Raw genomic sequence first — 22498 nt, 5'->3', positions numbered from 1 at the left:
CTAAAATCTCACAGTATAGATTTTTCTGAACATTATTACTCTTATAGTAAAATTTGTACCAAAACTATGTGGCCAAAACACGTGTATTATAAACGGGGAAATCCATCCTTTTACAGGGAGGATTTAGAATTGAGATAAAAATCTGAAAAAATTAGGGAACTGTTTTTGAATTGTTTGAAGTCGATTTGAAGGGCGGCACGGAAAAAGATCGGCAACACCGTAAATAAGGATCACCCTAATTGTGCACATACATAGTTGAATTGAGACACGCATCGGGCATCAGTTTGATTTGATAAAAAATTACATCGAGGGCCTTAGAGATCAAGGGTATGTAGCACTCGCAAACCCTTTGCGTTTATTTGTTTATTCAATATAGGAAGAAAAAGGGGGACTTTCCTCGGTCGGTAAAGGTACGAGTACTACATACCCTTCATTCGCAAACGAAAACTGTAGCCCAGGAGCACCTGCATGTGTTCACATGTTTTCCGCCGTCACATAGGCGAAAGGCACTACTCGACGCGCACAGATTGCCTACATACAGGCAGATTTAAACGCATATACAATAATTTACGATCCTTACACGGGCATTTCAATGATAACGAAATTCAGGAAACAGATATGCGTTAAAAAAAACGATCGTCGAGATTGTCAGTGACCCTGTTTTACTGGATCGTAATATTTCCGCAAGCATGTATGCAGTTAATAAGTTGTACAAAGATCCTTACCTAGAATTGTGAATTGTAACCGGGAGTCCTCGTGAATACTCTTTTGATGCCGTATCATCCTCAAACACTGCTGGTTGCCCATTTGCACTGATTTGCACAACTAAACTGCACTGATTTACACTGCTAGACTGCACCGAAGGTCACCGATTGATGGTCATTACGCGAATGCTCTACTTTGGCTGGACGAAGGTCGAGGAAATATACAAACCAGCGTCGAACGAAAATCGCACCGTCAAACTTTGTTGATTCGGCTGTCTCGCGATCTTGTTTTCCCATTAAACTATCAACCACACCGCATTCCGTAATTATTCCAACGAATACACACTTTATCTGCGATAAGTCAGTACATTATTTCACTTTAAACACAACACACCAACTTCAACTTACACGCGTTTAATTGGATTACACGAACGAAACTCAACGTCAGGCGAATAATAATGAAAATGGCTACTTGATCGTTTGTCACTTGTTTGTCAGAGCTTGCGTATCCCGCCAAAATTTACGAAATGTCGATGCAAGCGCCATCATGGTGAAATCAAGAGTATCAAATTGATCGGTAAGTGCGTCGGTAGGTGAGGTAGTATTTTTTCGACAATTACATGCAGCGAAAATTCGAATTTGCTTACCATAGAAGCACGTTTTGTTGCTGTCATGATATGAATTCCTTTGTTTGACCAAACTTCCGCATCAAATAAGTCGGTATTTACGCTCACAATCAACTCGTCAGCGGCGGAGATTCTTCATCCGGATCAATCAGACCACCTTTCGTTAAATATTCCAATGTGTAGAGTCATAAGTATGTGCTGGATTCGTAAGTCGCAGCTCACTCACTGTTGGTACACTGTCGAGACGTCTCACACCACACAACAGACCGAACACGTTGACTGACCAAACTTCAGTGAGCCGATATTCTCCTTGTTCAAACTTGGAGTCTGTATTGAAAATGGCGACTTAGACAGCCAGCGCCACTGACGGACATTTTACAAACTACGAAGGCAATGATGATTTTCACTTCCTTGGTCGGCATCTATTTTAACAACAGTTTACGGAATAAACCACGGACTTAGCATGGACCGTGGAATAAACCAGTTTCCAACTAGCTGTCAGAATTCTCTCTGACAGAGCGTTGATTGGTGTCGATAGGAGCGATATAGCGTTAAATTTTATTTAATAATAATATGATATACGTCGAATTATTTTGTTAGCGTCGAATTAATTTATCCATAGCTGTACCGCTAATCTGAATCAACTGAAATGACATCGAAGACTGAAATTACGTTGGAACATTTTTATATTTTCAATGGAACATACGCAAAGAAGGAAGGAGAGGTATTTTGGAATTTTGTCTGTATTATTTGTCGTCGAAGTATTTCTGGTCTTAAATTTAACTCGAGTTTAATTTCTCTTCCTTCTTCAGACACAATTGCACAAAAACACTATCGACATGTATTTGTCTGTACAGATGACTAAAGCTCGTGATGATAAACGATTTTTGTGACTCACAAATTATCATATCAGAGAACATGTGCACTAGAAAAATCCAGTTACTAAAATGTTATTCAATTATTTATGGTATACCATTACGGAACAGTGAATCAATATTTATTTTATTTTAATTTTAAGCATGAATTTTTTTATTAAAGTTCATTAATTTACACTTCTTATTATTTTAGGAAGAGAAAAAGATTCTGTACTATTATCCAGTTTCAACGGATTCGGAAACACAAATAAAAAATATCGGACTTGGAGAGGCGATCATTAAATTTACCCAGTAAGTAAACAATAAGAATCAGTGTTGAAATAGTCGATGTTTACTACTGGATAATCAAAGTTTTCTTTTAATCGACAGATCCTTCAGCCCCGGACAAACATGTGATTACTGTCATACTCACAAAACCCGACAAATCTATTTCGAACCCGAGCCAGATTTCTGGATGGTTATGGTATTTGTTTTCTCATTCTTACAATATCCTACACGTGCTTTCGACTCAATTGTATCAATCACTTGGTTTTTTAATCCCCGCAGATTGTAGGCATACCTTATCTTTGGAAGACCAAAGACGATACGGAATATATTGAGTATCAGCATGACGAAGTATCGAGCAGCGTATGTCAAGCGATCCTAAAACAAACTTACGCCATGTTCAAACTGTTCATGGGCTCTTTTAATACCATTTTAAATGACCCTGATTGCGGTTCAGTTCTTTTATTAAAACATAAACTGGATCACTTTTACTCAAGGGTAATTAACGATGAAGTCACATTTTTTCTCCAACCCAACTTTGATCGATAAATTTTATTTCTACCATTTCATTTCAGTACCTGCCATCTCTGAAATTGAACAACAGTGACATTTTAGATGTTTTTCAAGGCTTGCAATTTTTACCATTAGACAAGACGACGTTTCTCCACGTTCAATGTTTTATGAATCTCGTCGAAGCAATGTTTTCTCAAGTAAAATACACCGCTTTCCTATACAATGATCAACTAGTCTGGTGAGTAAAGCAGTGATAAGCAAAGGTATCGATTACACTAGAGACAAAGTTCGAACAATTTTTTCGACTAGACGATCGATAAAAAATATTGCTTTTATTAGGAGCGGGCTGGAGCCTCAAGACATGCAAGTTGTTTACAACTATTTAGTAAGCACATTGTTACCAGCTCACCTTGAAACTGAATTACATGGTGGATCCATGCCTCGTAATTCTCCATCCCCGTTCACAACCTCGCACTACGGAAAGTGAGTTTCGACTCTTGACAATCAGTGAATTTGCAAACAAAACGCACCATTAGTCTTGATTATTATTGATCACGCAATAAACATCAATCTTTGCATTTTGTATTTCAGGTTCGTAACAGGTCCTAGCAGCATTAATGAACCCAGTGGAATTGGCAAATTACCCAAAGTGTTCATAAATTATTCCACAACGCCAGTTTCCCTGTATTTAGTAGTGTATCGTGCACTGAGTGCGACGATATGTTTATTTGTGGACAGTAAGTATACTTCGACAGTACTTTGCAGTAAAATTATTCACAACTGTTGAGCAATGCAAATGTTAGATACTCTTGCTAATTTGTATATATTCGTTAAAGGCAAGACCAGCTTGCTTATGGATCTTTTTAAAAGCCTCGACACGTTTCTCGGGCCCCAATTAACCACGCTGGTCAGTCTGGTGGCGGAACAGTGTTCAAAGCACGTGTCATTCAGCGCTGAATCATGCCCGAAGTATTTGTACTTCAACAAGCTGAATTTAGCCTATAAAAGCACGATTCATTTGGATAATAGACGCTGTTCTAACGTATTAACGACACCTGAAGTGCTACGGATAATAACTGATATAAATAATGATACAAAAAAGTATGTAAAAATAAATCAAACTTTTCATGCACAGTTTTACCAATGAGCCTTGATGATATTTCAGATTCAAAGAAGCTGGCGAAATCGTGATAAAAACAATGAGCGAATACTGGGTTGTTGGCAAATTATCGAACTTGAGAGAATTTTTTGTTGTTACGCAACAGAAAAATGCTAATTTAATTGAAATTGATGGTGCGTATAAAAGTGAATAGCAAATTTTTCAAAATGCATTAACAAAATTGAGTTTCAAGCATTATATTTAATAATCAACATACACGATCATTTCAGATGAAGTAAGGCGACTCTGTGATCAACAATTGAAAAGTATATTCTTCCACTAGTGTCAATGATCAATCAGGTACAGTTCTAACATTGAGTTGGCAATCAGAGTCCACGATCAAATTAATTGCTAACTAATAGTTTCTGAACCTTTGAACATTTCGCTTGACTTAATATCATCCAACAACCTGCTTGATTATACGTTTATGTATAATTATGCAGTCGGATTGACAGGTATATACAAATGTATATAGGTAATAGTGGATTACCTCACCTGTGCTGTACAGCAACATGTAATATAGTAGATAACAAAAATATTCAAAAAATAATACCTATTTACATCATAGTGCAATAAAACTGTACTGACATTAGCTCGGACTCTACAAATTTCTAATTTACGGGGTAAATATTTTTTCCATCGTTATTTTTATCATAAAAAACAGGGCAACTTTTATAGATTTATCCTGAAACTGCCTAAAACGTATGACTGACGGTCATTTATAAAATTTCTATAATCAAAATGATGCAAAACATTGGAGTCACTGATTTGCTTTCGTGTATACGATTAGTTTATTCAGATGTAGCGTCATCATCTTCCACAATCTCTCGCTTAACAACCATATTCGAAAACTTTTTCAATTTAGCAACAAAAAATCCGTCCATGTTATGCGTATGGGGATAGAAACGTCTGGTCAATTTAAGAGTCGGGTGAAACCTGTGATGTCGATAGTTTGTAAAGCCTTCCTCACCAAAATCTAAACCAGTTGGTACAAGTTTCACGTCTCGTTTCTTCAAAGCATAATCAACTATCCACTCGTTTTCCTCCGGAAGAATTGAACATGTTGAATAGACGATGATGCCTCCGGTGTCGGAACGTGCATTGACGCTGTCTATGGCAGCCAATAAAAGTTCTCTTTGCAATGTGCAACAACGTTGAACGTCCAGTTCGTCTTTGTTTATTTTAACGCCAGGATCCTTTGCCACAACTCCAGTGCCTGTACAAGGAGCGTCGAGAAGAACTCGATCAAAACCTTTTATGATCTGTATTGCGAAACAAAAAATACATTATTGTTACGAGGCAATTACTTGATTATTTTTACTGTATAATATCATGATAATCGGACAATGTTATTGGTAAACTCACAGAAGGTATTTTCCTTCCGTCGTAACTGCAAATAACTGAATTCACTATTCCGAGTCTGTGAAAATTTCCAATCACCGCTTTGATCCTATCCCGATTTACATCATTGGAAAATAAGACTCCGGTATTTTTCATCAGAGCTGCAATATGGGAGGATTTACCACCGGGTGCTGAACACATGTCCAAAACCCTTTCATTCTCTTTGGGATCCAGGGCAATTACTGGTAAAAAACTAGACGCCCCTTGCAGGATGTAGTGTCCTGCCAGGTATTCTGGTGTGGCCCCCATCGGAACTTGCGAGGAATAAACTACCAGCCCAACTTTTGTCCATTTCCCAATTGGGTCTAAGTTAACTCCTCTGTTGATCAGAGCCTGTGAAAGAAGAAACGTCAGTACTAGTGGCATAGTTTTTCCTGATCCAATGTACTATGAATTATACCTTCAACCTTGAATTTAACGCAAATTTGATACTCACTTGGGCCAAATCTCGACGGCGTGTTTTAAGACTGTTTGTACGAATGGTCATTGGCCTCTGAACTTCGCTTGCCTCCAAATATTCGAGCAGTTCATTCATAGGAAAGATTTGCATCAATTTCTCCATTAGAAAATCGTTGTAACTAAAGTACATGCATAGGTCAGTTCGCAACAGATCTATGTACTCCTTTCGAGCTCTGCAAAATGTGAGAGATCAACATTTAATTGTGATTTATCTCACTTGATGTATCATTTTTCCAATACCTGTAATTCGTGCTCAGATATAGAGTGATAAATAAATAGATACCTGTCTTTGTCTCGCAGTCTTTTAAAATCTGACAAGACTATTATCACATCTCGGATTCGCTGTTGAACGTCTTGCAAGCTGACTGGGTTTGCCAATTCCTCAGCGGTAGGAAATGTAAATATATCTTGATGCGTTATCGATTCTTGCATTTCCTCGGCAGCCAATTTTCTGGAAGAATATTTTTATCAAGACAGCTGTTAAAGAAGGCTTCCTAAACTGATGTTTAACGACAGATTTTTCAACATCCGAAATTACCTTTCTTTTTCCTGTTTCTTTTTCAACTTTTTGTTAGCTTTCTCGATGGGAAGTAGGTTTGACTCTTCTTCTTCATCTTCATCTTCAGTCTCGTCATCTTTTGCATCAGAATCTTCACTTTCAGCATCACTATCGCTAGCATCGCTGTCTTCTGCATTTGCTAATGGCATTTGGACTTCGGGAACTTCGTGTTCATCTCCAGATGCCACTTCTTCAGATTCCTCAGATTCCTGTGAATTGTTTCATAGAACATTGATATCTGATACATTTATCTGATCCTGATAAAATTCTATTCCTGAGAAACTATTAAATTGCATATAAAAAGACTGTCGATGACTTACAGTTTCGTTGTCATCTTTCTTTGCTGCTTGAATTACAGATTCTTTCATTTTCTTTTTTTTGGGTTCATTCAACTTTGCTTTTTGAGCCTTGCTTTTTAACTGCCTTTTTTTTGCTCTCTGCTTTTGCCGGTGGCTCAAAGAACTTGCATCTTTCACTGGAAATATATACAAAAAAATGCATTTAAAAAAATTGGCACTAATAGTACAAAGTTTATAACGACGAAACATTGTCAAGCAAACTATTATTACCAATGAGCCCTTTTGGGAATGTCGGGTCGCTTTGCTTCTTTGATTTTCTTCCCGGTCCAGCTGGGACGACAACTTCGTCATACTTTGCTTTACGACCCATGTTTCTAAATAGAAAAGAATTCAGGTGAAATAAATATATTCAGAACTCAGGTGAATTCAACGTATAAACGGTACACAAGCTTAAGCTTTCCTCAATCTTTGAAATGCCGTTTGAATCGAGTAATCACCGAATATCGCTGCCTGATACTTAAGTTCACTTAACTTCCTCCATGAAACAAAAAATCGAAACTACTACTATTGTCTATAACTTACTCTGTGTAAAACTGTTATAACCCCTATTAATCCGTTAATATTTGAAAGAACAAATTTTGTGTTTTGAACATAACCAAAGCGAACTAACACATGGCATAAACAACCTTGAAGTAAACAGATTCGAGAAAGGTGACTGCAGTGCACAGTTTGTACAATGCAGAAATCGACCCGTCGTATCAAGCGTAACGCTTACTTTGCAAAGGAAAAGAATGGCGGATTGACGTCATTTTCTACCCGGTTTTGCGCGTGGTTAAACTTTGAAACGTGACAAAATCTCTTTGGAAATATTTAATAATCAAAATTTTACTGAAAAGTATTAAAATAAGCTTGTTTCACATTCAAACTTGAATTAAAACCAAGAGATCACTGATTAAATCCGGTTTAGAAATAACTGCCATTTTAGAAGCCCGAAGCGCCAGTCGCGCTGCCAATGGAATTTTGAGGTAACCAATCGTAGTTATTTTCCTCATCGCGGCGGAAATTGACATAAGTTTTCGGAACGGCGTTGCGATCTTGCGATTGGTGTATTTCCACTTTCCAGTGTCACCGCTCGGTGTTATTTCTTGCAATTCGTTAAACATTATCATAGAAAATAGTAAAGAACCGTGTACAATATTACGATTGAATAAACCGTTGCCATATTTAATGTGGATTTTAAACAAAATCCCATTTAATATCCTTTATTTATTAAAGAAAGAAGTGAGAAGGATAAATAGGTTGTTTTTTTTTTGACATAGAATCAGATTAAAATGAGTTTGTGAATACTAAACTTGCGCGTTGATCGTCCCGCGATGGTTTTTGCAAGTGTGCGTCTCTGTGTTATGTATGCGTACTTTAATGTGAGTGTGTGCATGCGCTCTAATGCATAATATACACATAGCAGCAGGTTCAGTTGTCCAGTATTTGATACATATTATTCATCGATGCTGTCACATTTTGTGTATATTTGAGTTTAGTGAATAACCGTTATCGCAGAGAAACGAACCGATCTTCTAAAGAGAGGTTAAAAACTCGAATATACGGTAATAGTGGCAAGCTTCAAGCCCGACTTGGTGATCGCTTTATAAGACGGTCGGTCGTTCGTTGTCATTTGAAAACGGAAGCCATCTTGTGGCCGAGCCTCCCATATTATTACCAGGGAATAATAGTTGACCAACTAATTGTTCCGAGAAATTAATTCGTATCTTTTTCATTACGTCTAGACTATGCACGAATCATTGTACCATATGTTTACATAGCCATGGCTGCGACGAGAAAGTTGCAAGGTGAGGAGAATATGTTTCCAGCATGTTTACATCTAGAACCTCTTGTGTTATTACCCTCCACCACGTATATGTTCCCTTTGCAAATCGCCACATTTCGAGACCGTTATAACCGGCAATGCTCATTCAAAATCAAATAATCCGACCGCGACTTCAATTCCGCATAAATTTCCCGTCTATGCTTCAATATTTGACAGTTATTATCGGCCCTCTGGGTGAATGCTTGGACAGTCTCTCCTATCTCCACTCTTTTTTATCCCCTTCTCAAAATCTTGCCCTGACATTCGTTTTTTCACTTAAATATTACTCCTCATTACCAAATATCGACTCCTTCCGTTAGCATAACCTTAAAACGCTCACTTCTCGGTCAACTTTTATTTTGAAAACTTGTATTTACAGTTACAATTTTGTTGCCGGGGGCCAGTCTTCTCGATTCTCCGCCATGACAAATAGTTTACATGTTTCATCTGTACTGCGTTATTCTTACTAACAAATTGACAATCATATAAAGCACAGTTCTTTTACTACCTGTTGAAAGTTGTAACAAAATTTTTATTTTTTTTTCTCTAACCAACATTCATCGTTATTTAGATACCTTGTTTTACTTTTTTCACTTGAACGTAGTAATTATATTTACACAGTTTATTTAACGTTTATGAATAAAAACATCTTTTCGATGTTGTTAATATGTACTGAATTTTTGGGATATTTGATAATTAATATTTTTACTACGTGAATTTGAATCAGGATTAAAGCGGTTTAACGACCTTAGCATGTCTTGATGTTCTTAGTTGGGTATTTAGCGAATTAACTTATTATGAAATTAGGAACTTATGGTTATTGGACAACTAGTAAGAAACTGAAAAAAATCAAAAAGTTCATGTTATTGTTGTAATTCTAATTCATAGTTGAAACAATGTTCTAACACAGTAAGTTTCTATACAAGTCTAACAAAATAAAAAAATATTGGATCTAATAGGTGTATCAAAATGTATGACAAATTATCGTAGCCAATGAATCAGAATTTGACGAACCTTACTAAAAACCGACTATGAAAAAGGGTTTGGAACAAGTAAACCCATAGACAAGTTATCACAAAGATTAAAGATAATAGTTGACATTTTATCTCCGATATGTTAACAATGTATAATGATATCTTGGCCACAAAGTAGCGTAGTGTAAACAATAGCTGTGTTGATAATACTTCTGTTATAATATTGAGTACAAAGTTTAATTTTTGCGGATTGAACCGTATCAAACAGTTTCATACAATCATGCTTTCACACAACAATTCTTAACTCTTTACATGTATATGAGCAAAATTAATATGCCTTAAACGATCAGTTCTCTAAAGGCATCATTATTTTTTCATATCAAAAAATATGTCAAGATTTACAGGAATTTGTGAATGTTCTAATTAATGTACGTGATATAATGTAATTATTTTCAGCTACGACGTTGATTATCTTACTGTCAATTTTCATTTATGTGTATTGTTCAGTATGGTTTGTTTTTTTTTTTTATTACTAGAAAACGTTTCCTGTCTTCCCACATGCTTTACGCAGAACTTCCTCAGTTCCGTACCTTGATTTTTGATCCAAGTAGAGTAGATATTGTCATTAATCATCCATGCCTAGTCTTCAAGAATCTAATTGTAAAAGAGAAAATTTATCTATTGTAATATTGGTGTTAATGGTAGAATGTTATTTTAACAATATAGATACTTATCACTTCTTTTTGCACCAACAATGTAGGAGTTAAGATGAGAGAAATGAAAGGTAACTCCTACTTTATATCACGTTAATGCGATAATTCTCTAGCTTGACTTTGACGGAGGGAAAATTTTTGCTAAAAAAGAAAATGTTATCTCACAAAATCGTTTCATAGTCACTTCTCGTTACATTTTCTGCTTATTTGTTGACTGGATATAGAAAAAATAAAATAAAACACTTGTTACAATTCGAGTATTTCTTGAAGCTTACACGCTTCCTTGAAATAAGACATATGCTCTTTTATATTTTTATCCTTTCCTTCATAGGCAATCAGGAGTTTGTAAAAATTTAAACATGTACCACTTAGAGTTATCTCGTTACAACCAAAACTTTTCTGAAAGTTTCATTTAAAATTTCAGGTGAAATAGACAGGTGCCTTAAAAAAGTGACGGAGGGCGTAGAGACGTTTGAGGACATTTGGCAAAAAGTCCACAATGCCACTAACAGCAACCAGAAGGAGAAGTACGAAGCTGATCTCAAGAAGGAGATCAAAAAGCTTCAAAGGTTACGTGACCAAATCAAGAGCTGGATTGCATCTGGAGAAATTAAGGACAAAAGTACCCTCCTTGATTATCGAAAGCTAATCGAAACTGTGAGTAAATCAAACACGAATAGAATTGACCACTGAACAAATGTACGATCATAATTTTGTTTTGTTTTTTGGAATTGATTGGCGAATAATGTTGTCATATTCATTGATTCTTTACAGCAAATGGAGAGGTTCAAAGTCGTAGAAAGGGAAACAAAGACTAAGGCTTATTCTAAGGAAGGCCTAGGAGCTGCCCAAAAACTTGACCCGGCGCAAAAGGAAAGAGAAGAAGTCAGTAACTGGCTAGCTAATTCGATAGATGCGCTCAATTTGCAGGTGAGACACGAAAGTTTATTTATTGTGATGACTTTTATCCGTCCTTGTGATTTTGTACCTACTCTCAACAACATCTAATCATCGCACATACTGATCACAAGATCTGCTGGCGAGAATTCAATCATAACGTTTACTATCATTGAAAAATTTTCGGTATAGCTGGATACATTTGAGTCTGAAATAGAGTCATTGCTTGCCGGAAAGAAAAAAAGGCTAGACAAAGATAAGCAGGATAGAATGGATGAACTCAAAGCAAAGCTTGAAAAACACCGATACCACATTCGCAAGCTGGAGACGTTGTTGCGCATGTTGGATAATATGTCTGTCGAGGTTGACACGGTGAGTGCATCAAATTCATAGATAATCTCCTTATCTTTACTTCTTTGGGCAGCTGACTATATTCAAACATTATTTAGAGCAGCTATGTACTACGCTGCTGAATTGTAGAAGATTTTATAAATGAAATTAGTCGCCCAATAAATCAGTAGTTGGGATCAGGAAAGGAAAATAAAAAGAAAATAGAATAACGTCAAGCATTCCACAACCTCTCAAATTGTACAACAAATGCTTGCAATGTGATCAGGATTAATGAGGAATCACAAGAGAAAAATAACACCGTGCGATTGCTGTGTATATTTGGATATACATAAGTAGCTTGCTTGAAAAACTGAAGGATTTTATCAAAACAATAAAAAAAAAAGAAAGAAATTATTGTCGAAAGCAGACATTGTAAGGTTTAGAGTTGCGGGACACAGTGCGCGATGCATGTTTCATTAATCATTACTCCCAAATGCTATGTTTTTTGTGTTAAATCGTCAAAGGTGATAAAAGGTTGTTTTACAAAACGTGCGAAACATTTGTGTAGATCAAGAGGATAAAGGATGATGTCGAGTATTATATCGAATCTTCCCAAGAGCCAGACTTTGAGGAAAATGAGTACATTTATGACGACATTATTGGACTGGACGAAGTCGAGTTATCTGGTGTTGGTATACCATCGTCAGCAACGACGGATAGTAACAACAGTAACGAAACCGGAGGCACTCCAACGTCCACTAATTCAGGAACATCGCCCATACCGTCACCTCCTCTAAGTTCCACGATGCACAATCATTCGAGTGATAGTTCCACAGATATGGATAAGAAAACAAAGGTTAGATAATTGCAGACTGGCAAATACCACTGACTACCTGAAATTAAGAAATTAGAGAAAAATAGTTTGCACGTTATTTTACACCCAGCTGTCAAATTCATCATTTTACATGTAATTTCTGATTCTTACAGCCCGTGAAACCGACGGCAGTGAGACCTTTACTTAATTCCCAAGGAAGTATTCCAACAACAGGAAGCACTACTGTAATAAAGATGAGTTTGTTGTCGAGCAGTACGCCGAGCAAACCCATTCCCATGACATCTAGCCATAGCTCGCCTAGCGCCACAATTAACCACATTGCAACGTCAAACGCTGGAAACTTTGCAACTGTTGCTGCGTCGCACATAAACTCTCAAGTCATCCATTCTACCTCTAGTAAAACATCATGTAAGCAATTGAAGAGATACCCTATTTTTCACCATCTAGATTTCAGTCAAAACGTCTCACACAAATACAATATGGATAACTAGCAGTGCAGCAAGAAATATTCGTGTAATATTTCTCATGATTAGACACAAGGGTTTTTCCTTTGGAAAAGGGAAAATTTCGCATCAAAAAACGTGGAGTTATCAGGAAATACCAAGCTGTTCAGTCTACACTCTGACTGATGTATGCACTCATCATTATTTGCTTGACATATTTTCACAGCTCACGGAAGTGAAAATGGGCTGTTATCATCATCATCAACATCAAGCGTAGCGTCGAACGTACCTCCAACAATTATGCAGCAGCACAATAATCCACCGCCGCTTCAGCCGTCTCATATACTGCTAAATCAGCAGAGTCAGAATCACAACAGTGAAACGGAAATGACAACACCAATTCCCTCGTCATCGTCTCCGCCTTCGCCTGTCAGCAGTCGATCCTCGCCATTGCCTGCAAATTCCTGTTCGCCGGTACCATCTGCCACCAACGGTCTCATCTCTAAAATTCCCGACGGCATGTCCTCGCTAAAATCCATTGCCCAACAAGTTATTGTCAGAGCAGGTATTGAGATACCTCCGTCGGAGCCAACCAGGAACCTCTTTGACACTACGAAGGTGTCGAATGCTACTTCGGAAGCACACATTCCGCCGCTGCTCGGGGTGGCGCCGCTGGGACCGGTGCCTCTCCAAAAAGAGCACCAACTTCAATTCCAAATGATGGAAGCAGCTTACTATCACATGCCTCATCCTTCAGACTCTGAACGACTCAGATCGTATTTGCCCCGCAACTTGTGCAAAACGCCGCCCTACTACCAACAAGTAAATCTGACACTACCGAGTTTATAAAAAGGATCCAGTCGTTGGGACGTTGGGGCTAATTAGTTATCGTTACAGGTACAACTTCCACATTCTGATACAGTGGAATTTTTCCAGCGACTATCAACAGAGACGCTGTTCTTCATATTTTACTATATGGAAGGATCTAAGGGACAGTACTTGGCAGCTAAAGCCCTTAAGAAACAAAGCTGGAGGTTCCATACGAAATACATGATGTGGTTCCAAAGGCACGAAGAGCCCAAAGTTATCAACGAGGAGTACGAACAGGTAACATTCATCACTTATATCTGTTTTAAAATCCTAGGCGAATTTATACTTGAAAATATGTAATTGTGTGCGCATCTTTTGTTTGCATATATTTTTTTATTTATTTTCCAGGGAACGTACATATATTTCGACTATGAAAAATGGGGGCAACGCAAAAAAGAAGGCTTCACTTTTGAGTACAAGTACTTAGAGGACAGGGACCTTAACTAATCTCAGATCTGTCGCTCATGGGGTCTCCGAAATGCACTATTTCTGTACCGGTATTATCAACAAAGAAAAATCTAAAAGACATTTTATTTTTTATGATTCTATATTTTCACAAAATATAATTTTACTTATTGGTAAAAAAAAAAAACAAAAAAAGGTATCTGAAACGACAAAGATGAGATGAAGAGAAAAACATTGAGAAAAGGTATGAACACCTGCTTAGTGGGCACAATGAAGGCATTCATTACATAACTATACTGTGGTAAAAATCTCCCCCACCCCCCCCCCCCTTTATCCTCGAAAAAAAGTTAAAATCTATAATGACGTATGTTTACCGGGGACAGTACACTGTAACTAAATAATAATATGAGAGGCACCAGGAACACACCTGAGTAGAGTATGATTTGGTGTGTGGTCTGTGATCATAAGAGGAAGAAGTTATACTCGCTGGCGACTGACTCGAAATACCAGTACAAACATGTGTGCGGCCCACCCGCCCTGCGATGGCGAGGTGGAGGGCGCTCATGCTATGGTATGTCTTAATGTTAGATTATAAGTAGCCTTTTTGTATAAAGTATATTGAGGTATAAAACCCTTAAATTGAATTACTGTACAGAATGTGTAGAAATAGTGAATAATAATATTATGGAATATATTTTATTTCTCATTTAAATGAAACCTAAGTTGTTTCACTTTAACCAAACTAGTGCCTCTCATCCAATAGAAATCTATATTATCATTTTTTTTTTCAATATTTTTTTTTTTCAATGAGACATTTACTAAGAGGCATTCCATAAATTTTATGCCCATGTACGCAGAAGACTGAAGGAAACATAGGTCAATCATTTAATTTTGTTAAATTAGAATTCAGATTTTATCAATATTTCATCAATGATGTAATTAATTTGATCTACACTTTTTTGTATACGAATTCTTATCTCTTATCTCAGCCTTTTCTTTTTCCTTTGAATCCTTTGCCTTTTACTCTTTTCCTAACACCAATCGATTGCTCTGTGTCGTCGTCGTTGTCACCGCCACCTTTCCTCTTTTTTCCTTTACCAGACTTTTTATTGTCCTCAATGTCCTTCATTTCCTAAAATGTCCCAAGATCAAAAGTGTCAGAATTGTCATTATGCCAATATTAGTTGTGGTAGTATAAATTTGACTGGAATATAAATATTTTACAGTCGCTGAATTTCTTTTTAATCACTTGGCAATATTGATGAAATATTTTACTAACCATTTTTACCATACGATGAGCTTCTGATACTCTTTCTTGGAGTACCATAACTTCGTCTTCTTGTGTTGTATAAAGAGGTAACTTTTTCGATATTAATTGCTCTATTCGTTGATAAAGTTCAACGTCATATTGTGTAACAAACGTAATTGCCCTACCGGATCGACCTGCTCTAGCAGTTCTTCCAACTCGATGGATGTAGTCTTTGCTGTGTGTCGGTATGTCAAAGTTAATAACAATATCGACATGAGGAATATCCAGACCCCTGTTCAAGAATTCGGATAAATTAATGTGCATTCCTTATTCCAGTTAACGATCAATTTGGTATAATGCATCGGGAGAGTGATTACTGAACTGCCAACATTATAATACATACATGTGATAAGTTTACTTACCTACTAGCTACATCGGTTGATATTAGGACAGATCTGTTTTTAGCCTTGAATTTTGTCAGGGCAGCTAGTCGTTTATTCTGTGACATCTGCCCATGCAAGGGAACAGCCATGAACCCAAGATTTCGTAACAGGAGGGCTGTTCTGAGTGTATTGTTGCAGGTGGCGCAGAATATCATAAAACTATTTCCTGCCAATTCATTCAATATGTGAACCAGGTACACGTCCTGTTTGAAACAAGTTCGTTTTGTTTTAAAGAGTATTCAAGAACCAAGTTCACTTTGTCGGAATTGATGATTAGACGTCGGAGTATTGAGGATTTAAGAAATTTCGTAGGGTATGATTAATTTATGGAATCAACGGAAATACCAGTAATTTACCTTGAATTTAGCAGGAATGAAGATGTAAGATTGTTGCAATTTTTCAACAGTTTGGTACTTAGTGGATACTTCAACCTTTACAGGATTTTGCAAAGAAGCTCGCTGTAACTTTTGTACTTTTTTCGTCATTGTTGCCGAAAATAGTAATGTCCTTCTCTCTCGTGGAATTACCCTTAATATTTTATCAACCTCAACTTCAAAGTCCATGTTCAATATACGGTCAGCCTCATCCATCACCTGAAAATGGACCATAAAAAATTAAATTTCAAATAGTCCTAAACGAACTGAAACAATGGTAAATTATTATTAGGTTACTCAAAATTGGAATGAAAATAAGACAACGATAAATCCGAGCGTGAATATTACCAAATATTTAAGCGAACGTAAATTAAATCCCTTGGTATTTTCAAGGTGGTCGACAAGTCTTCCAGGTGTTGCAATCAGAATGTGGGGTTTTTTAGCCAAAGTCAAGGCCTGAGACATCATGTCCATTCCGCCTACAATAACAGCACATTTCACACCAATACTGGCACCTGTTGGAGATGAAAATCAGACTACTTTAACCCATATCGGCGAATCACATTTAACACACAGTGACTTTAAGACAAGCCGCGATTTTATTTCTAACAAAACCTTACCTAGTGCTTCAAACTGTTCTGATATTTGAAATGCTAACTCTCTGGTGGGCGTCAAAATAAGAGCGAAATATCTCTGCGGATTTTCCAACAAAGCTTGTAATATCGGAAGTGCAAAGGCTCCTGTTTTTCCAGAACCGGTTTCTGCCAAGCCTATCACATCCTTTCCTAAAATTATGCATGAAACTTGTAGAATAGTTTGCCAAGAACCAGAAGATACCGCACTAAAACTTACCTTGGAGTGTTAAGGGTATAGCTTCCTTTTGGATCTTTGATGGTGTTTTCCATTTCAGTTCTTCACACGCCTGACAAAGCGAGTCGACAATGCCCTGCAAGTAACGGAGATACTTAAGGGGGTGCTCTGGTCGATCTCGACATTGACTTATAAGTGTCCTAATATCAAAGTCCACGAATTTCAAACGCGAGAAAAAGGGTTTAACAGCTCCCTTCTATACACAATTCTGAACATACACACTCAAATACATTTTCAGTTGACGCTGAATTAAAGGAATTGCATGGATTCTACGAAATTGCAATTGTTCAGAATTGTGTATAGAATGAGGCTGTTGAGCCCTTTTTCGCGTTTGAGATACGTCTCACTCAAGTTTTAACTCGAATGCAGTATAATTTATGACCTTGCTTGTTGTTCTTTGAATAATTTTAATCAACCTCATACGTACCAAATCTTTCCAAGTAACATCCACAACGGTTTCTTCAGGATCGATCTCTAAGGCACTCGTTGATGCCATTTTGTTGAATTATAATAATATTTACTGCTGAATTTTCTCACGTTTGTTATTATATTTTTGATACTTATAGGTTATGTGTCACGACAATGCGCACACACGTGCATCAGCTTCAGCGACATCAGCCTAGACCAGCCCCCTGACACACGCTGCTAAAAAAGTGGTTCGCAACATGTCCCTCGATTCTGCCGCCAATTTCCGCCACTAGTGGCGCTAGTAGTTAGCTGACGAGCTTGTGCGCGGTCAGCGATAGCAGCGAGCGTGTCAGACACTGATATGTGTGACACTGTGTTACACGGTCGAATACTGTGCCTTGGTGCTTGTTGGAACGCTTTGAGGTTCTTAATTCAGTCACTAGAGTCCGCTCATGCATTATACGAAAAATCTAGGAACACTGAGCGCTCCAGGAAAAAAAAACATTTGTGAAACGCATGTAGATTATCATTGCATTTAATAAATAAATATAAACAATACCATGCGTCGAAAATAAAATCTCTAACTGAAAAATTGGCAGCAATGAATCCGACACAGTGTCCAACCATGCTCCGCAGCTGTGTCCGACTGTGTCGTTCTGTGTCGTTGTTGGAAAGCACCATGTTCGACACAGTGTCGCTCTGTATCGCTCTGTGTCGTTGCTGGAAAGCTCCCAGTACACCGATATACGCTACATCGTTATTACACCGGATAAAGGATCGCCTACTCCGTGGGATCGCCTATGCTTTGCATGCCAGCGACTTGAGTTGTAAGAATACCATTATTAAGATTGGCAGTAAAATTGTCAAAAAATATCGTAATTTCACCCTAAATTGACGTCATTTTTTTTTCATCTAATCTTGTGTTGTGAAATGACGGTAAAAATTTTTTTTGATCAATTTACGGTGAAGATATCGTAACATCACCTATTTAGATACAAAAAAACCGGTTGAGTTTTTTACTTAGTAATTTTGACGGTCACAAAAAAATATGACCCCTCATTTACAAAATTACAACTAGGTAGAAGTGGCGCGTCATTTTTTTCGCCCTCCGTGATAATAATTTTCGTTTTTTTTCAGTAGAAAGCAGTATAACATTCACAGCCGATTCTGAACGTATTGATAAATTTATTAGTTTTATTACAAAAATATGTACCTAGAAAGACAATTCTTAGATTTCTTCTTAGTGTTCCTTCAAATTGTTTTTAGAACAGTATTCTAGTTTAAGTATATATGTTATGATGTGACCAATGTGGTAATTTTATTTGCAGTCACGTTACCAGTTTGTGACGAGAAATTTTACTGTCACGTTTATCACTTACATCTCTTCAAGCGACTCGGCTCGAGTTGACCGAGCCGACGGCAGTCATCTTACAGGGCCTCAACCTACTTTATGCGCGGTAGATTTAAACATGAATACTGTATGTGAAAGTCATACATGATTTCATCATTAAATTCATTGAAAGCAAACAACATGCTGTTGGGTACGTTGCCGTTTTGATATCACTTGACAAGTTACGAAAATGACGTCACATGTGTCGTTGGCCCTATAAGAGGGTGGCGATTCCATTGATTCATATTGTGCCGCGCTGCGCAGCGCAATCTCTATCCAATTATGGGTCGAATTTATAGTCCGCAACGTAGTCTGCATTTACACAATTGCTAATCCTCCCTCATGATACTGAAGCGGTTCGTTTAAAAATCACAACTAATATATCTGATTTAAATTGACAACTTTTGAAATTGGCCGTTTTAGCATTGAAATGAGGAATAGGAATTTAACCGTAGTTAAGTGTAAGTGCGAACTATAAATTCGAGTCTATATATCAGTGGTCCAGTAACGACGATTCTATCGTACTTCGGATTGAATTTAAAGAATACTCTGACAAGTAATGAACAATTAGATATCTGTAATGCCACAAGTAAAACAACTAAGTTTTTGAATTCATTCTCCGTGACATACCGCTATTATTTAACTAATTGCAAGACGAATGGAGAAACTCAGGTATATAATCGTAAATTAGATAATGATAGCTAATTAGACGAGTTCATATATAATAGAGTTCCAGTATTTTATTAAAGTCATATTACAAGTAGAGTTCTAAAAGTAGCCAATAATGTCACGTAGCGTTGTTGAAAATCTCAAACGATACAGCGAATTCTGCCGAATAACAAAAGTGTTTGATCGTAACTTAAAAATGGTTAATATCCAAAAATATGACTATAACATACAAAATCGTTCTGATTCTCTCGAGCAAATTTGAGTTTTTTCAGTTGAAGTACCATTCGGTGAAGGATGGAAAGGTCAAAGCAGAATTTAATGTCACCGAAGATCATCTCGATAACGAAGGGCATTTGCATACAGGGCTGATAACCACTTTAATCGATATGACATCCGTTAGGGCACTATTTACACATAGAAATGGATTTGTGGGGATGTCCATTAATATTCATACTTCGTAAATTAAAATTTTTTCAATAATATGACTAATTTTTGATTTTTCGTACTGTGGCAAAAACTTGCATTATTGTAATGTGGTTTTTCGATGTTGCAGATATTTTCAACCAGCACTTCTTGGAGATGTGATATGTGTAGATGCTGAAGTATGTAAGATTTTACAACTGATAGGGGCGATGCCGATAGCATTCGTTGATGTTGAATTATCGAAGAAGAATGGAGTGCAGGCTAAAAATGTCATTGCTCGTGGTCAACATTTATTGACCACATTTAAGGAACCGAGCAAGAATGTATAATTGGTTCACCATCAGCTAGTTCGAGTCGCACCATTGCCGAAAAAGAATGAAGCGCTTGCAGAGACGTTGCTGTTTGTAGTCATTGAGCGTTATTATTTTTATCGCACAGCAGTATAGAAAATAAGAAATATAAATATTTTGTACACCTAATATTATGTGACTATACAATTACAGTTTGAAAAAAATTATACGTCCAGTCATTATGTAATACCAATTGAAGTATTCGGCACACGATGATGGACAGTTCAACTGTATAATTACTCGTAGAATAATGAGACCCGCGATATATTAAACCGTTGCAACAATTTTTATCGTGCTCTAGTTCCGTCGTTTTGCCATGAACTGGATGATCTATTTGCTGTAATTGGACAAGTGATAAAGAATTGCTCACGACTGGGTGGTTTAACGCGCATGCGCTAAATTCGGCAGAGCAGCCAACGTTCATAAATTCAAAAAACAGGTCATCGCGATGCATATAATTTTGACAGCTGTCAGTCATCTGAATTTGTCGCCCACCCACCAAATGACTGCCCTTGTTCTCGAATTTTAGCGTATTAGCATTAAACCATTCAAGCCGTTATCAATTGACCCTACATGTGTTTATTTGTAGTACCACCAGCGTCGCCAGTGTTCCTTTCGCATCGAAGTGTAATTGGTTGCAAGGATGCCAAAGATCGATCAAATGATGATCTTGCAATGTGATTGGTAGAAAGTTTTCAATTCAAACTGCCGCCTTATGTTCCCTCCTCTGTTTTTGGTGCATACGACACCAGTGCCATCTTATTTTATGGTTATTTGTTTACGTTTGATTACTACTGCCAGTTTTCTTGTTCAGCTGATTTCAACGATACCGTTGAGGGTATAAAATACTTCATCATCACGCTCATTGCATCACAACACGACGAACTGCGAACGTCACAACGTCGTCTTGATATACGCTTTACCGGTAATTTTTCACATTTTTTTTTTTAAATAATTATTTGTATACTAAAAAAATGTCACGTGGATTAGCAGCGATCAAAAAAGTGGCGGAATATGTAACTAATTCCAAAGGATTCGAACAGTGCCTCAAAAATGTAGGTTGAAAAAATTGAGTATAAAGTATAACAGTAGGTATATACGTAAGAACAGCTATTTATTCATTATTAAATTCCTTCGATTAAACAATTGAAACGCAGAAGGATTTTGAAATTTCGATGAGTGGTAAAAATTCTTAGCTAGCTTTCACTGCAACTGGATTTTTCAATAATATTTCTCATTATGCATACATATCGCGACACAACTGTCCTTTTGTCACTAGGTGACGGTGGTGTCTGCCGGGGATGGAAAATGCAGGGTGGAGTTTCCCGTCGAAGACGGTCATCTGAATGGGGGAGGAACTCTCCATGGAGGATTTACAGCAACTCTAGTTGACTGCATTTCTACGTATGCCTTGATGACCACTGGAACTGGTGCTCCAGGAGTATCTGTGAATATAAATGTTTCGTAAGATCTACAAAGTGTGATAAAATATTAATTACACCCCTTTATTCACCATCTCATTACCATGAATAAACTTTTGTTATTATAATTTATAGATACTTGAACGCGGCATCACCAGGTGAAGTGATTGTAGTCGATGCCAAAACCTGCAAGGCTGGGAAAAGGTTGGCTTTTCTTGAGGTCGAACTATCGAAAAAAGATGGAGGACGTCTTATTGCTCGAGGACAACATACGAAGTTTATCATGTAGATTGAATGATAACTTGATATGTTATTGATTGATTGCTATAACATCATTGTATGGCAGGGATTGTCATGTTCAAAATTCTAAAAGTTTTTAGGTTCTTATAGTTGGGACAATATCGTATACGGTGATGGACAAAAGTGAAAAAAGAAATGCAAATATATTTTTTGCCATTACAAATTTTTTTTTGCCTCAACAGCTTTTATCCAATTCCTAATAATTCACATCCAGACATTATTTTTATTGCAAAATGTCAACAATATGGTTTCGCAGCACAAATTCCAAACCCGGAACTTAACATTTGTATATACACACTTGTACAAATAGGTAACATATATTTAATAGAATATCGTGTACGGTGTTGGACAAAAGTGAAAAAAGAAATGCAAATATATTTTTTGCCGCTCAACAGCTTTTATCCAATTTCC

At 37.1% G+C, this 22498-nt stretch overlaps 6 protein-coding genes and 1 long non-coding RNA gene across 18 annotated transcripts in view; 4 read left to right on the top strand and 3 right to left on the bottom strand.

The window, feature by feature from the left end:
* LOC124176097 overlaps positions 1 to 1596 on the bottom strand; it is a 72288-nt gene extending 70692 nt beyond the window's left edge. The window contains exon 1 of the long non-coding RNA XR_006869300.1: positions 726 to 1596. This is a non-coding gene — a long non-coding RNA (uncharacterized LOC124176097). The remainder of the gene's footprint in view (positions 1 to 725) is intronic.
* A 199-nt stretch (positions 1597 to 1795) lies between these two features.
* Positions 1796 to 4733, top strand: LOC124174815 (vacuolar fusion protein CCZ1 homolog). Of its 3 annotated transcripts, XM_046554332.1 has the most exons (11): positions 1796 to 2054; positions 2143 to 2297; positions 2399 to 2496; positions 2557 to 2668; positions 2752 to 2967; positions 3045 to 3220; positions 3322 to 3465; positions 3574 to 3719; positions 3819 to 4083; positions 4148 to 4275; positions 4372 to 4733. In XM_046554332.1, exons 2-11 carry the CDS (start codon positions 2295 to 2297, stop codon positions 4422 to 4424), a joined length of 1341 nt encoding a protein of 446 aa, XP_046410288.1. In that variant the 5' UTR covers positions 1796 to 2054; positions 2143 to 2294; the 3' UTR covers positions 4425 to 4733. The 3 variants fall into 3 exon arrangements, with proteins under 3 accessions (XP_046410288.1, XP_046410286.1, XP_046410287.1); XM_046554330.1 differs by lacking the exon at positions 2143 to 2297; XM_046554331.1 differs by lacking the exon at positions 2143 to 2297 and having other exon boundaries at positions 1797 to 2054; positions 2575 to 2668.
* A 53-nt stretch (positions 4734 to 4786) lies between these two features.
* Positions 4787 to 7589, bottom strand: LOC124174814 (probable 28S rRNA (cytosine(4447)-C(5))-methyltransferase). Its single transcript, XM_046554328.1, has 8 exons — positions 7442 to 7589; positions 7130 to 7233; positions 6881 to 7035; positions 6540 to 6769; positions 6285 to 6452; positions 5979 to 6174; positions 5507 to 5875; positions 4787 to 5403 (listed from the first exon to the last, which is right to left on the bottom strand). Exons 2-8 carry the CDS (start codon positions 7227 to 7229, stop codon positions 4933 to 4935), a joined length of 1689 nt encoding a protein of 562 aa, XP_046410284.1. The 5' UTR covers positions 7230 to 7233; positions 7442 to 7589; the 3' UTR covers positions 4787 to 4932.
* Positions 7590 to 7968: 379 nt separating this feature from the next.
* Positions 7969 to 14884, top strand: LOC124174812 (CCR4-NOT transcription complex subunit 3). 10 transcript variants are annotated; one of them, XM_046554321.1, is made up of 11 exons: positions 8290 to 8463; positions 8644 to 8706; positions 10458 to 10481; positions 10835 to 11067; positions 11185 to 11340; positions 11500 to 11679; positions 12206 to 12493; positions 12625 to 12880; positions 13142 to 13737; positions 13813 to 14022; positions 14134 to 14884. In XM_046554321.1, exons 2-11 carry the CDS (start codon positions 8682 to 8684, stop codon positions 14230 to 14232), a joined length of 2067 nt encoding a protein of 688 aa, XP_046410277.1. In that variant the 5' UTR covers positions 8290 to 8463; positions 8644 to 8681; the 3' UTR covers positions 14233 to 14884. The 10 variants fall into 10 exon arrangements, with proteins under 10 accessions (XP_046410273.1, XP_046410283.1, XP_046410279.1 ...); XM_046554317.1 differs by lacking the exons at positions 8290 to 8463; positions 8644 to 8706 and adding an exon at positions 7969 to 8140 and having other exon boundaries at positions 10424 to 10481; XM_046554323.1 differs by lacking the exons at positions 8290 to 8463; positions 8644 to 8706 and adding an exon at positions 8210 to 8245.
* Positions 14885 to 15116: 232 nt separating this feature from the next.
* On the bottom strand, positions 15117 to 17754 carry LOC124174816 (probable ATP-dependent RNA helicase DDX47). The gene is made up of 8 exons (XM_046554333.1): positions 17554 to 17754; positions 17109 to 17202; positions 16877 to 17041; positions 16605 to 16771; positions 16239 to 16475; positions 15862 to 16085; positions 15470 to 15731; positions 15117 to 15322 (listed from the first exon to the last, which is right to left on the bottom strand). Exons 1-8 carry the CDS (start codon positions 17620 to 17622, stop codon positions 15176 to 15178), a joined length of 1365 nt encoding a protein of 454 aa, XP_046410289.1. The 5' UTR covers positions 17623 to 17754; the 3' UTR covers positions 15117 to 15175.
* Positions 17755 to 19082: 1328 nt separating this feature from the next.
* Positions 19083 to 20948, top strand: LOC124174639 (acyl-coenzyme A thioesterase 13-like). Its single transcript, XM_046553936.1, has 3 exons — positions 19083 to 19792; positions 19866 to 20050; positions 20147 to 20948. Exons 1-3 carry the CDS (start codon positions 19709 to 19711, stop codon positions 20343 to 20345), a joined length of 468 nt encoding a protein of 155 aa, XP_046409892.1. The 5' UTR covers positions 19083 to 19708; the 3' UTR covers positions 20346 to 20948.
* Positions 20949 to 21206: 258 nt separating this feature from the next.
* Positions 21207 to 22479, top strand: LOC124174640 (acyl-coenzyme A thioesterase 13-like). The gene is made up of 3 exons (XM_046553937.1): positions 21207 to 21421; positions 21646 to 21830; positions 21923 to 22479. The coding sequence occupies exons 1-3, from the start codon at positions 21341 to 21343 to the stop codon at positions 22074 to 22076; spliced, it is 420 nt and encodes a 139-aa protein (XP_046409893.1). The 5' UTR covers positions 21207 to 21340; the 3' UTR covers positions 22077 to 22479.
* Positions 22480 to 22498: the final 19 nt, after the last annotated feature.

Source organism: Neodiprion fabricii, chromosome 2 (assembly GCF_021155785.1).
Source record: "Neodiprion fabricii isolate iyNeoFabr1 chromosome 2, iyNeoFabr1.1, whole genome shotgun sequence".
In the NCBI taxonomy this organism is placed as follows: domain Eukaryota; kingdom Metazoa; phylum Arthropoda; class Insecta; order Hymenoptera; family Diprionidae; genus Neodiprion; species Neodiprion fabricii.
Note: the sequence above shows the minus strand (reverse complement) of the source record. Positions and strands in the feature narration are given on the sequence as shown.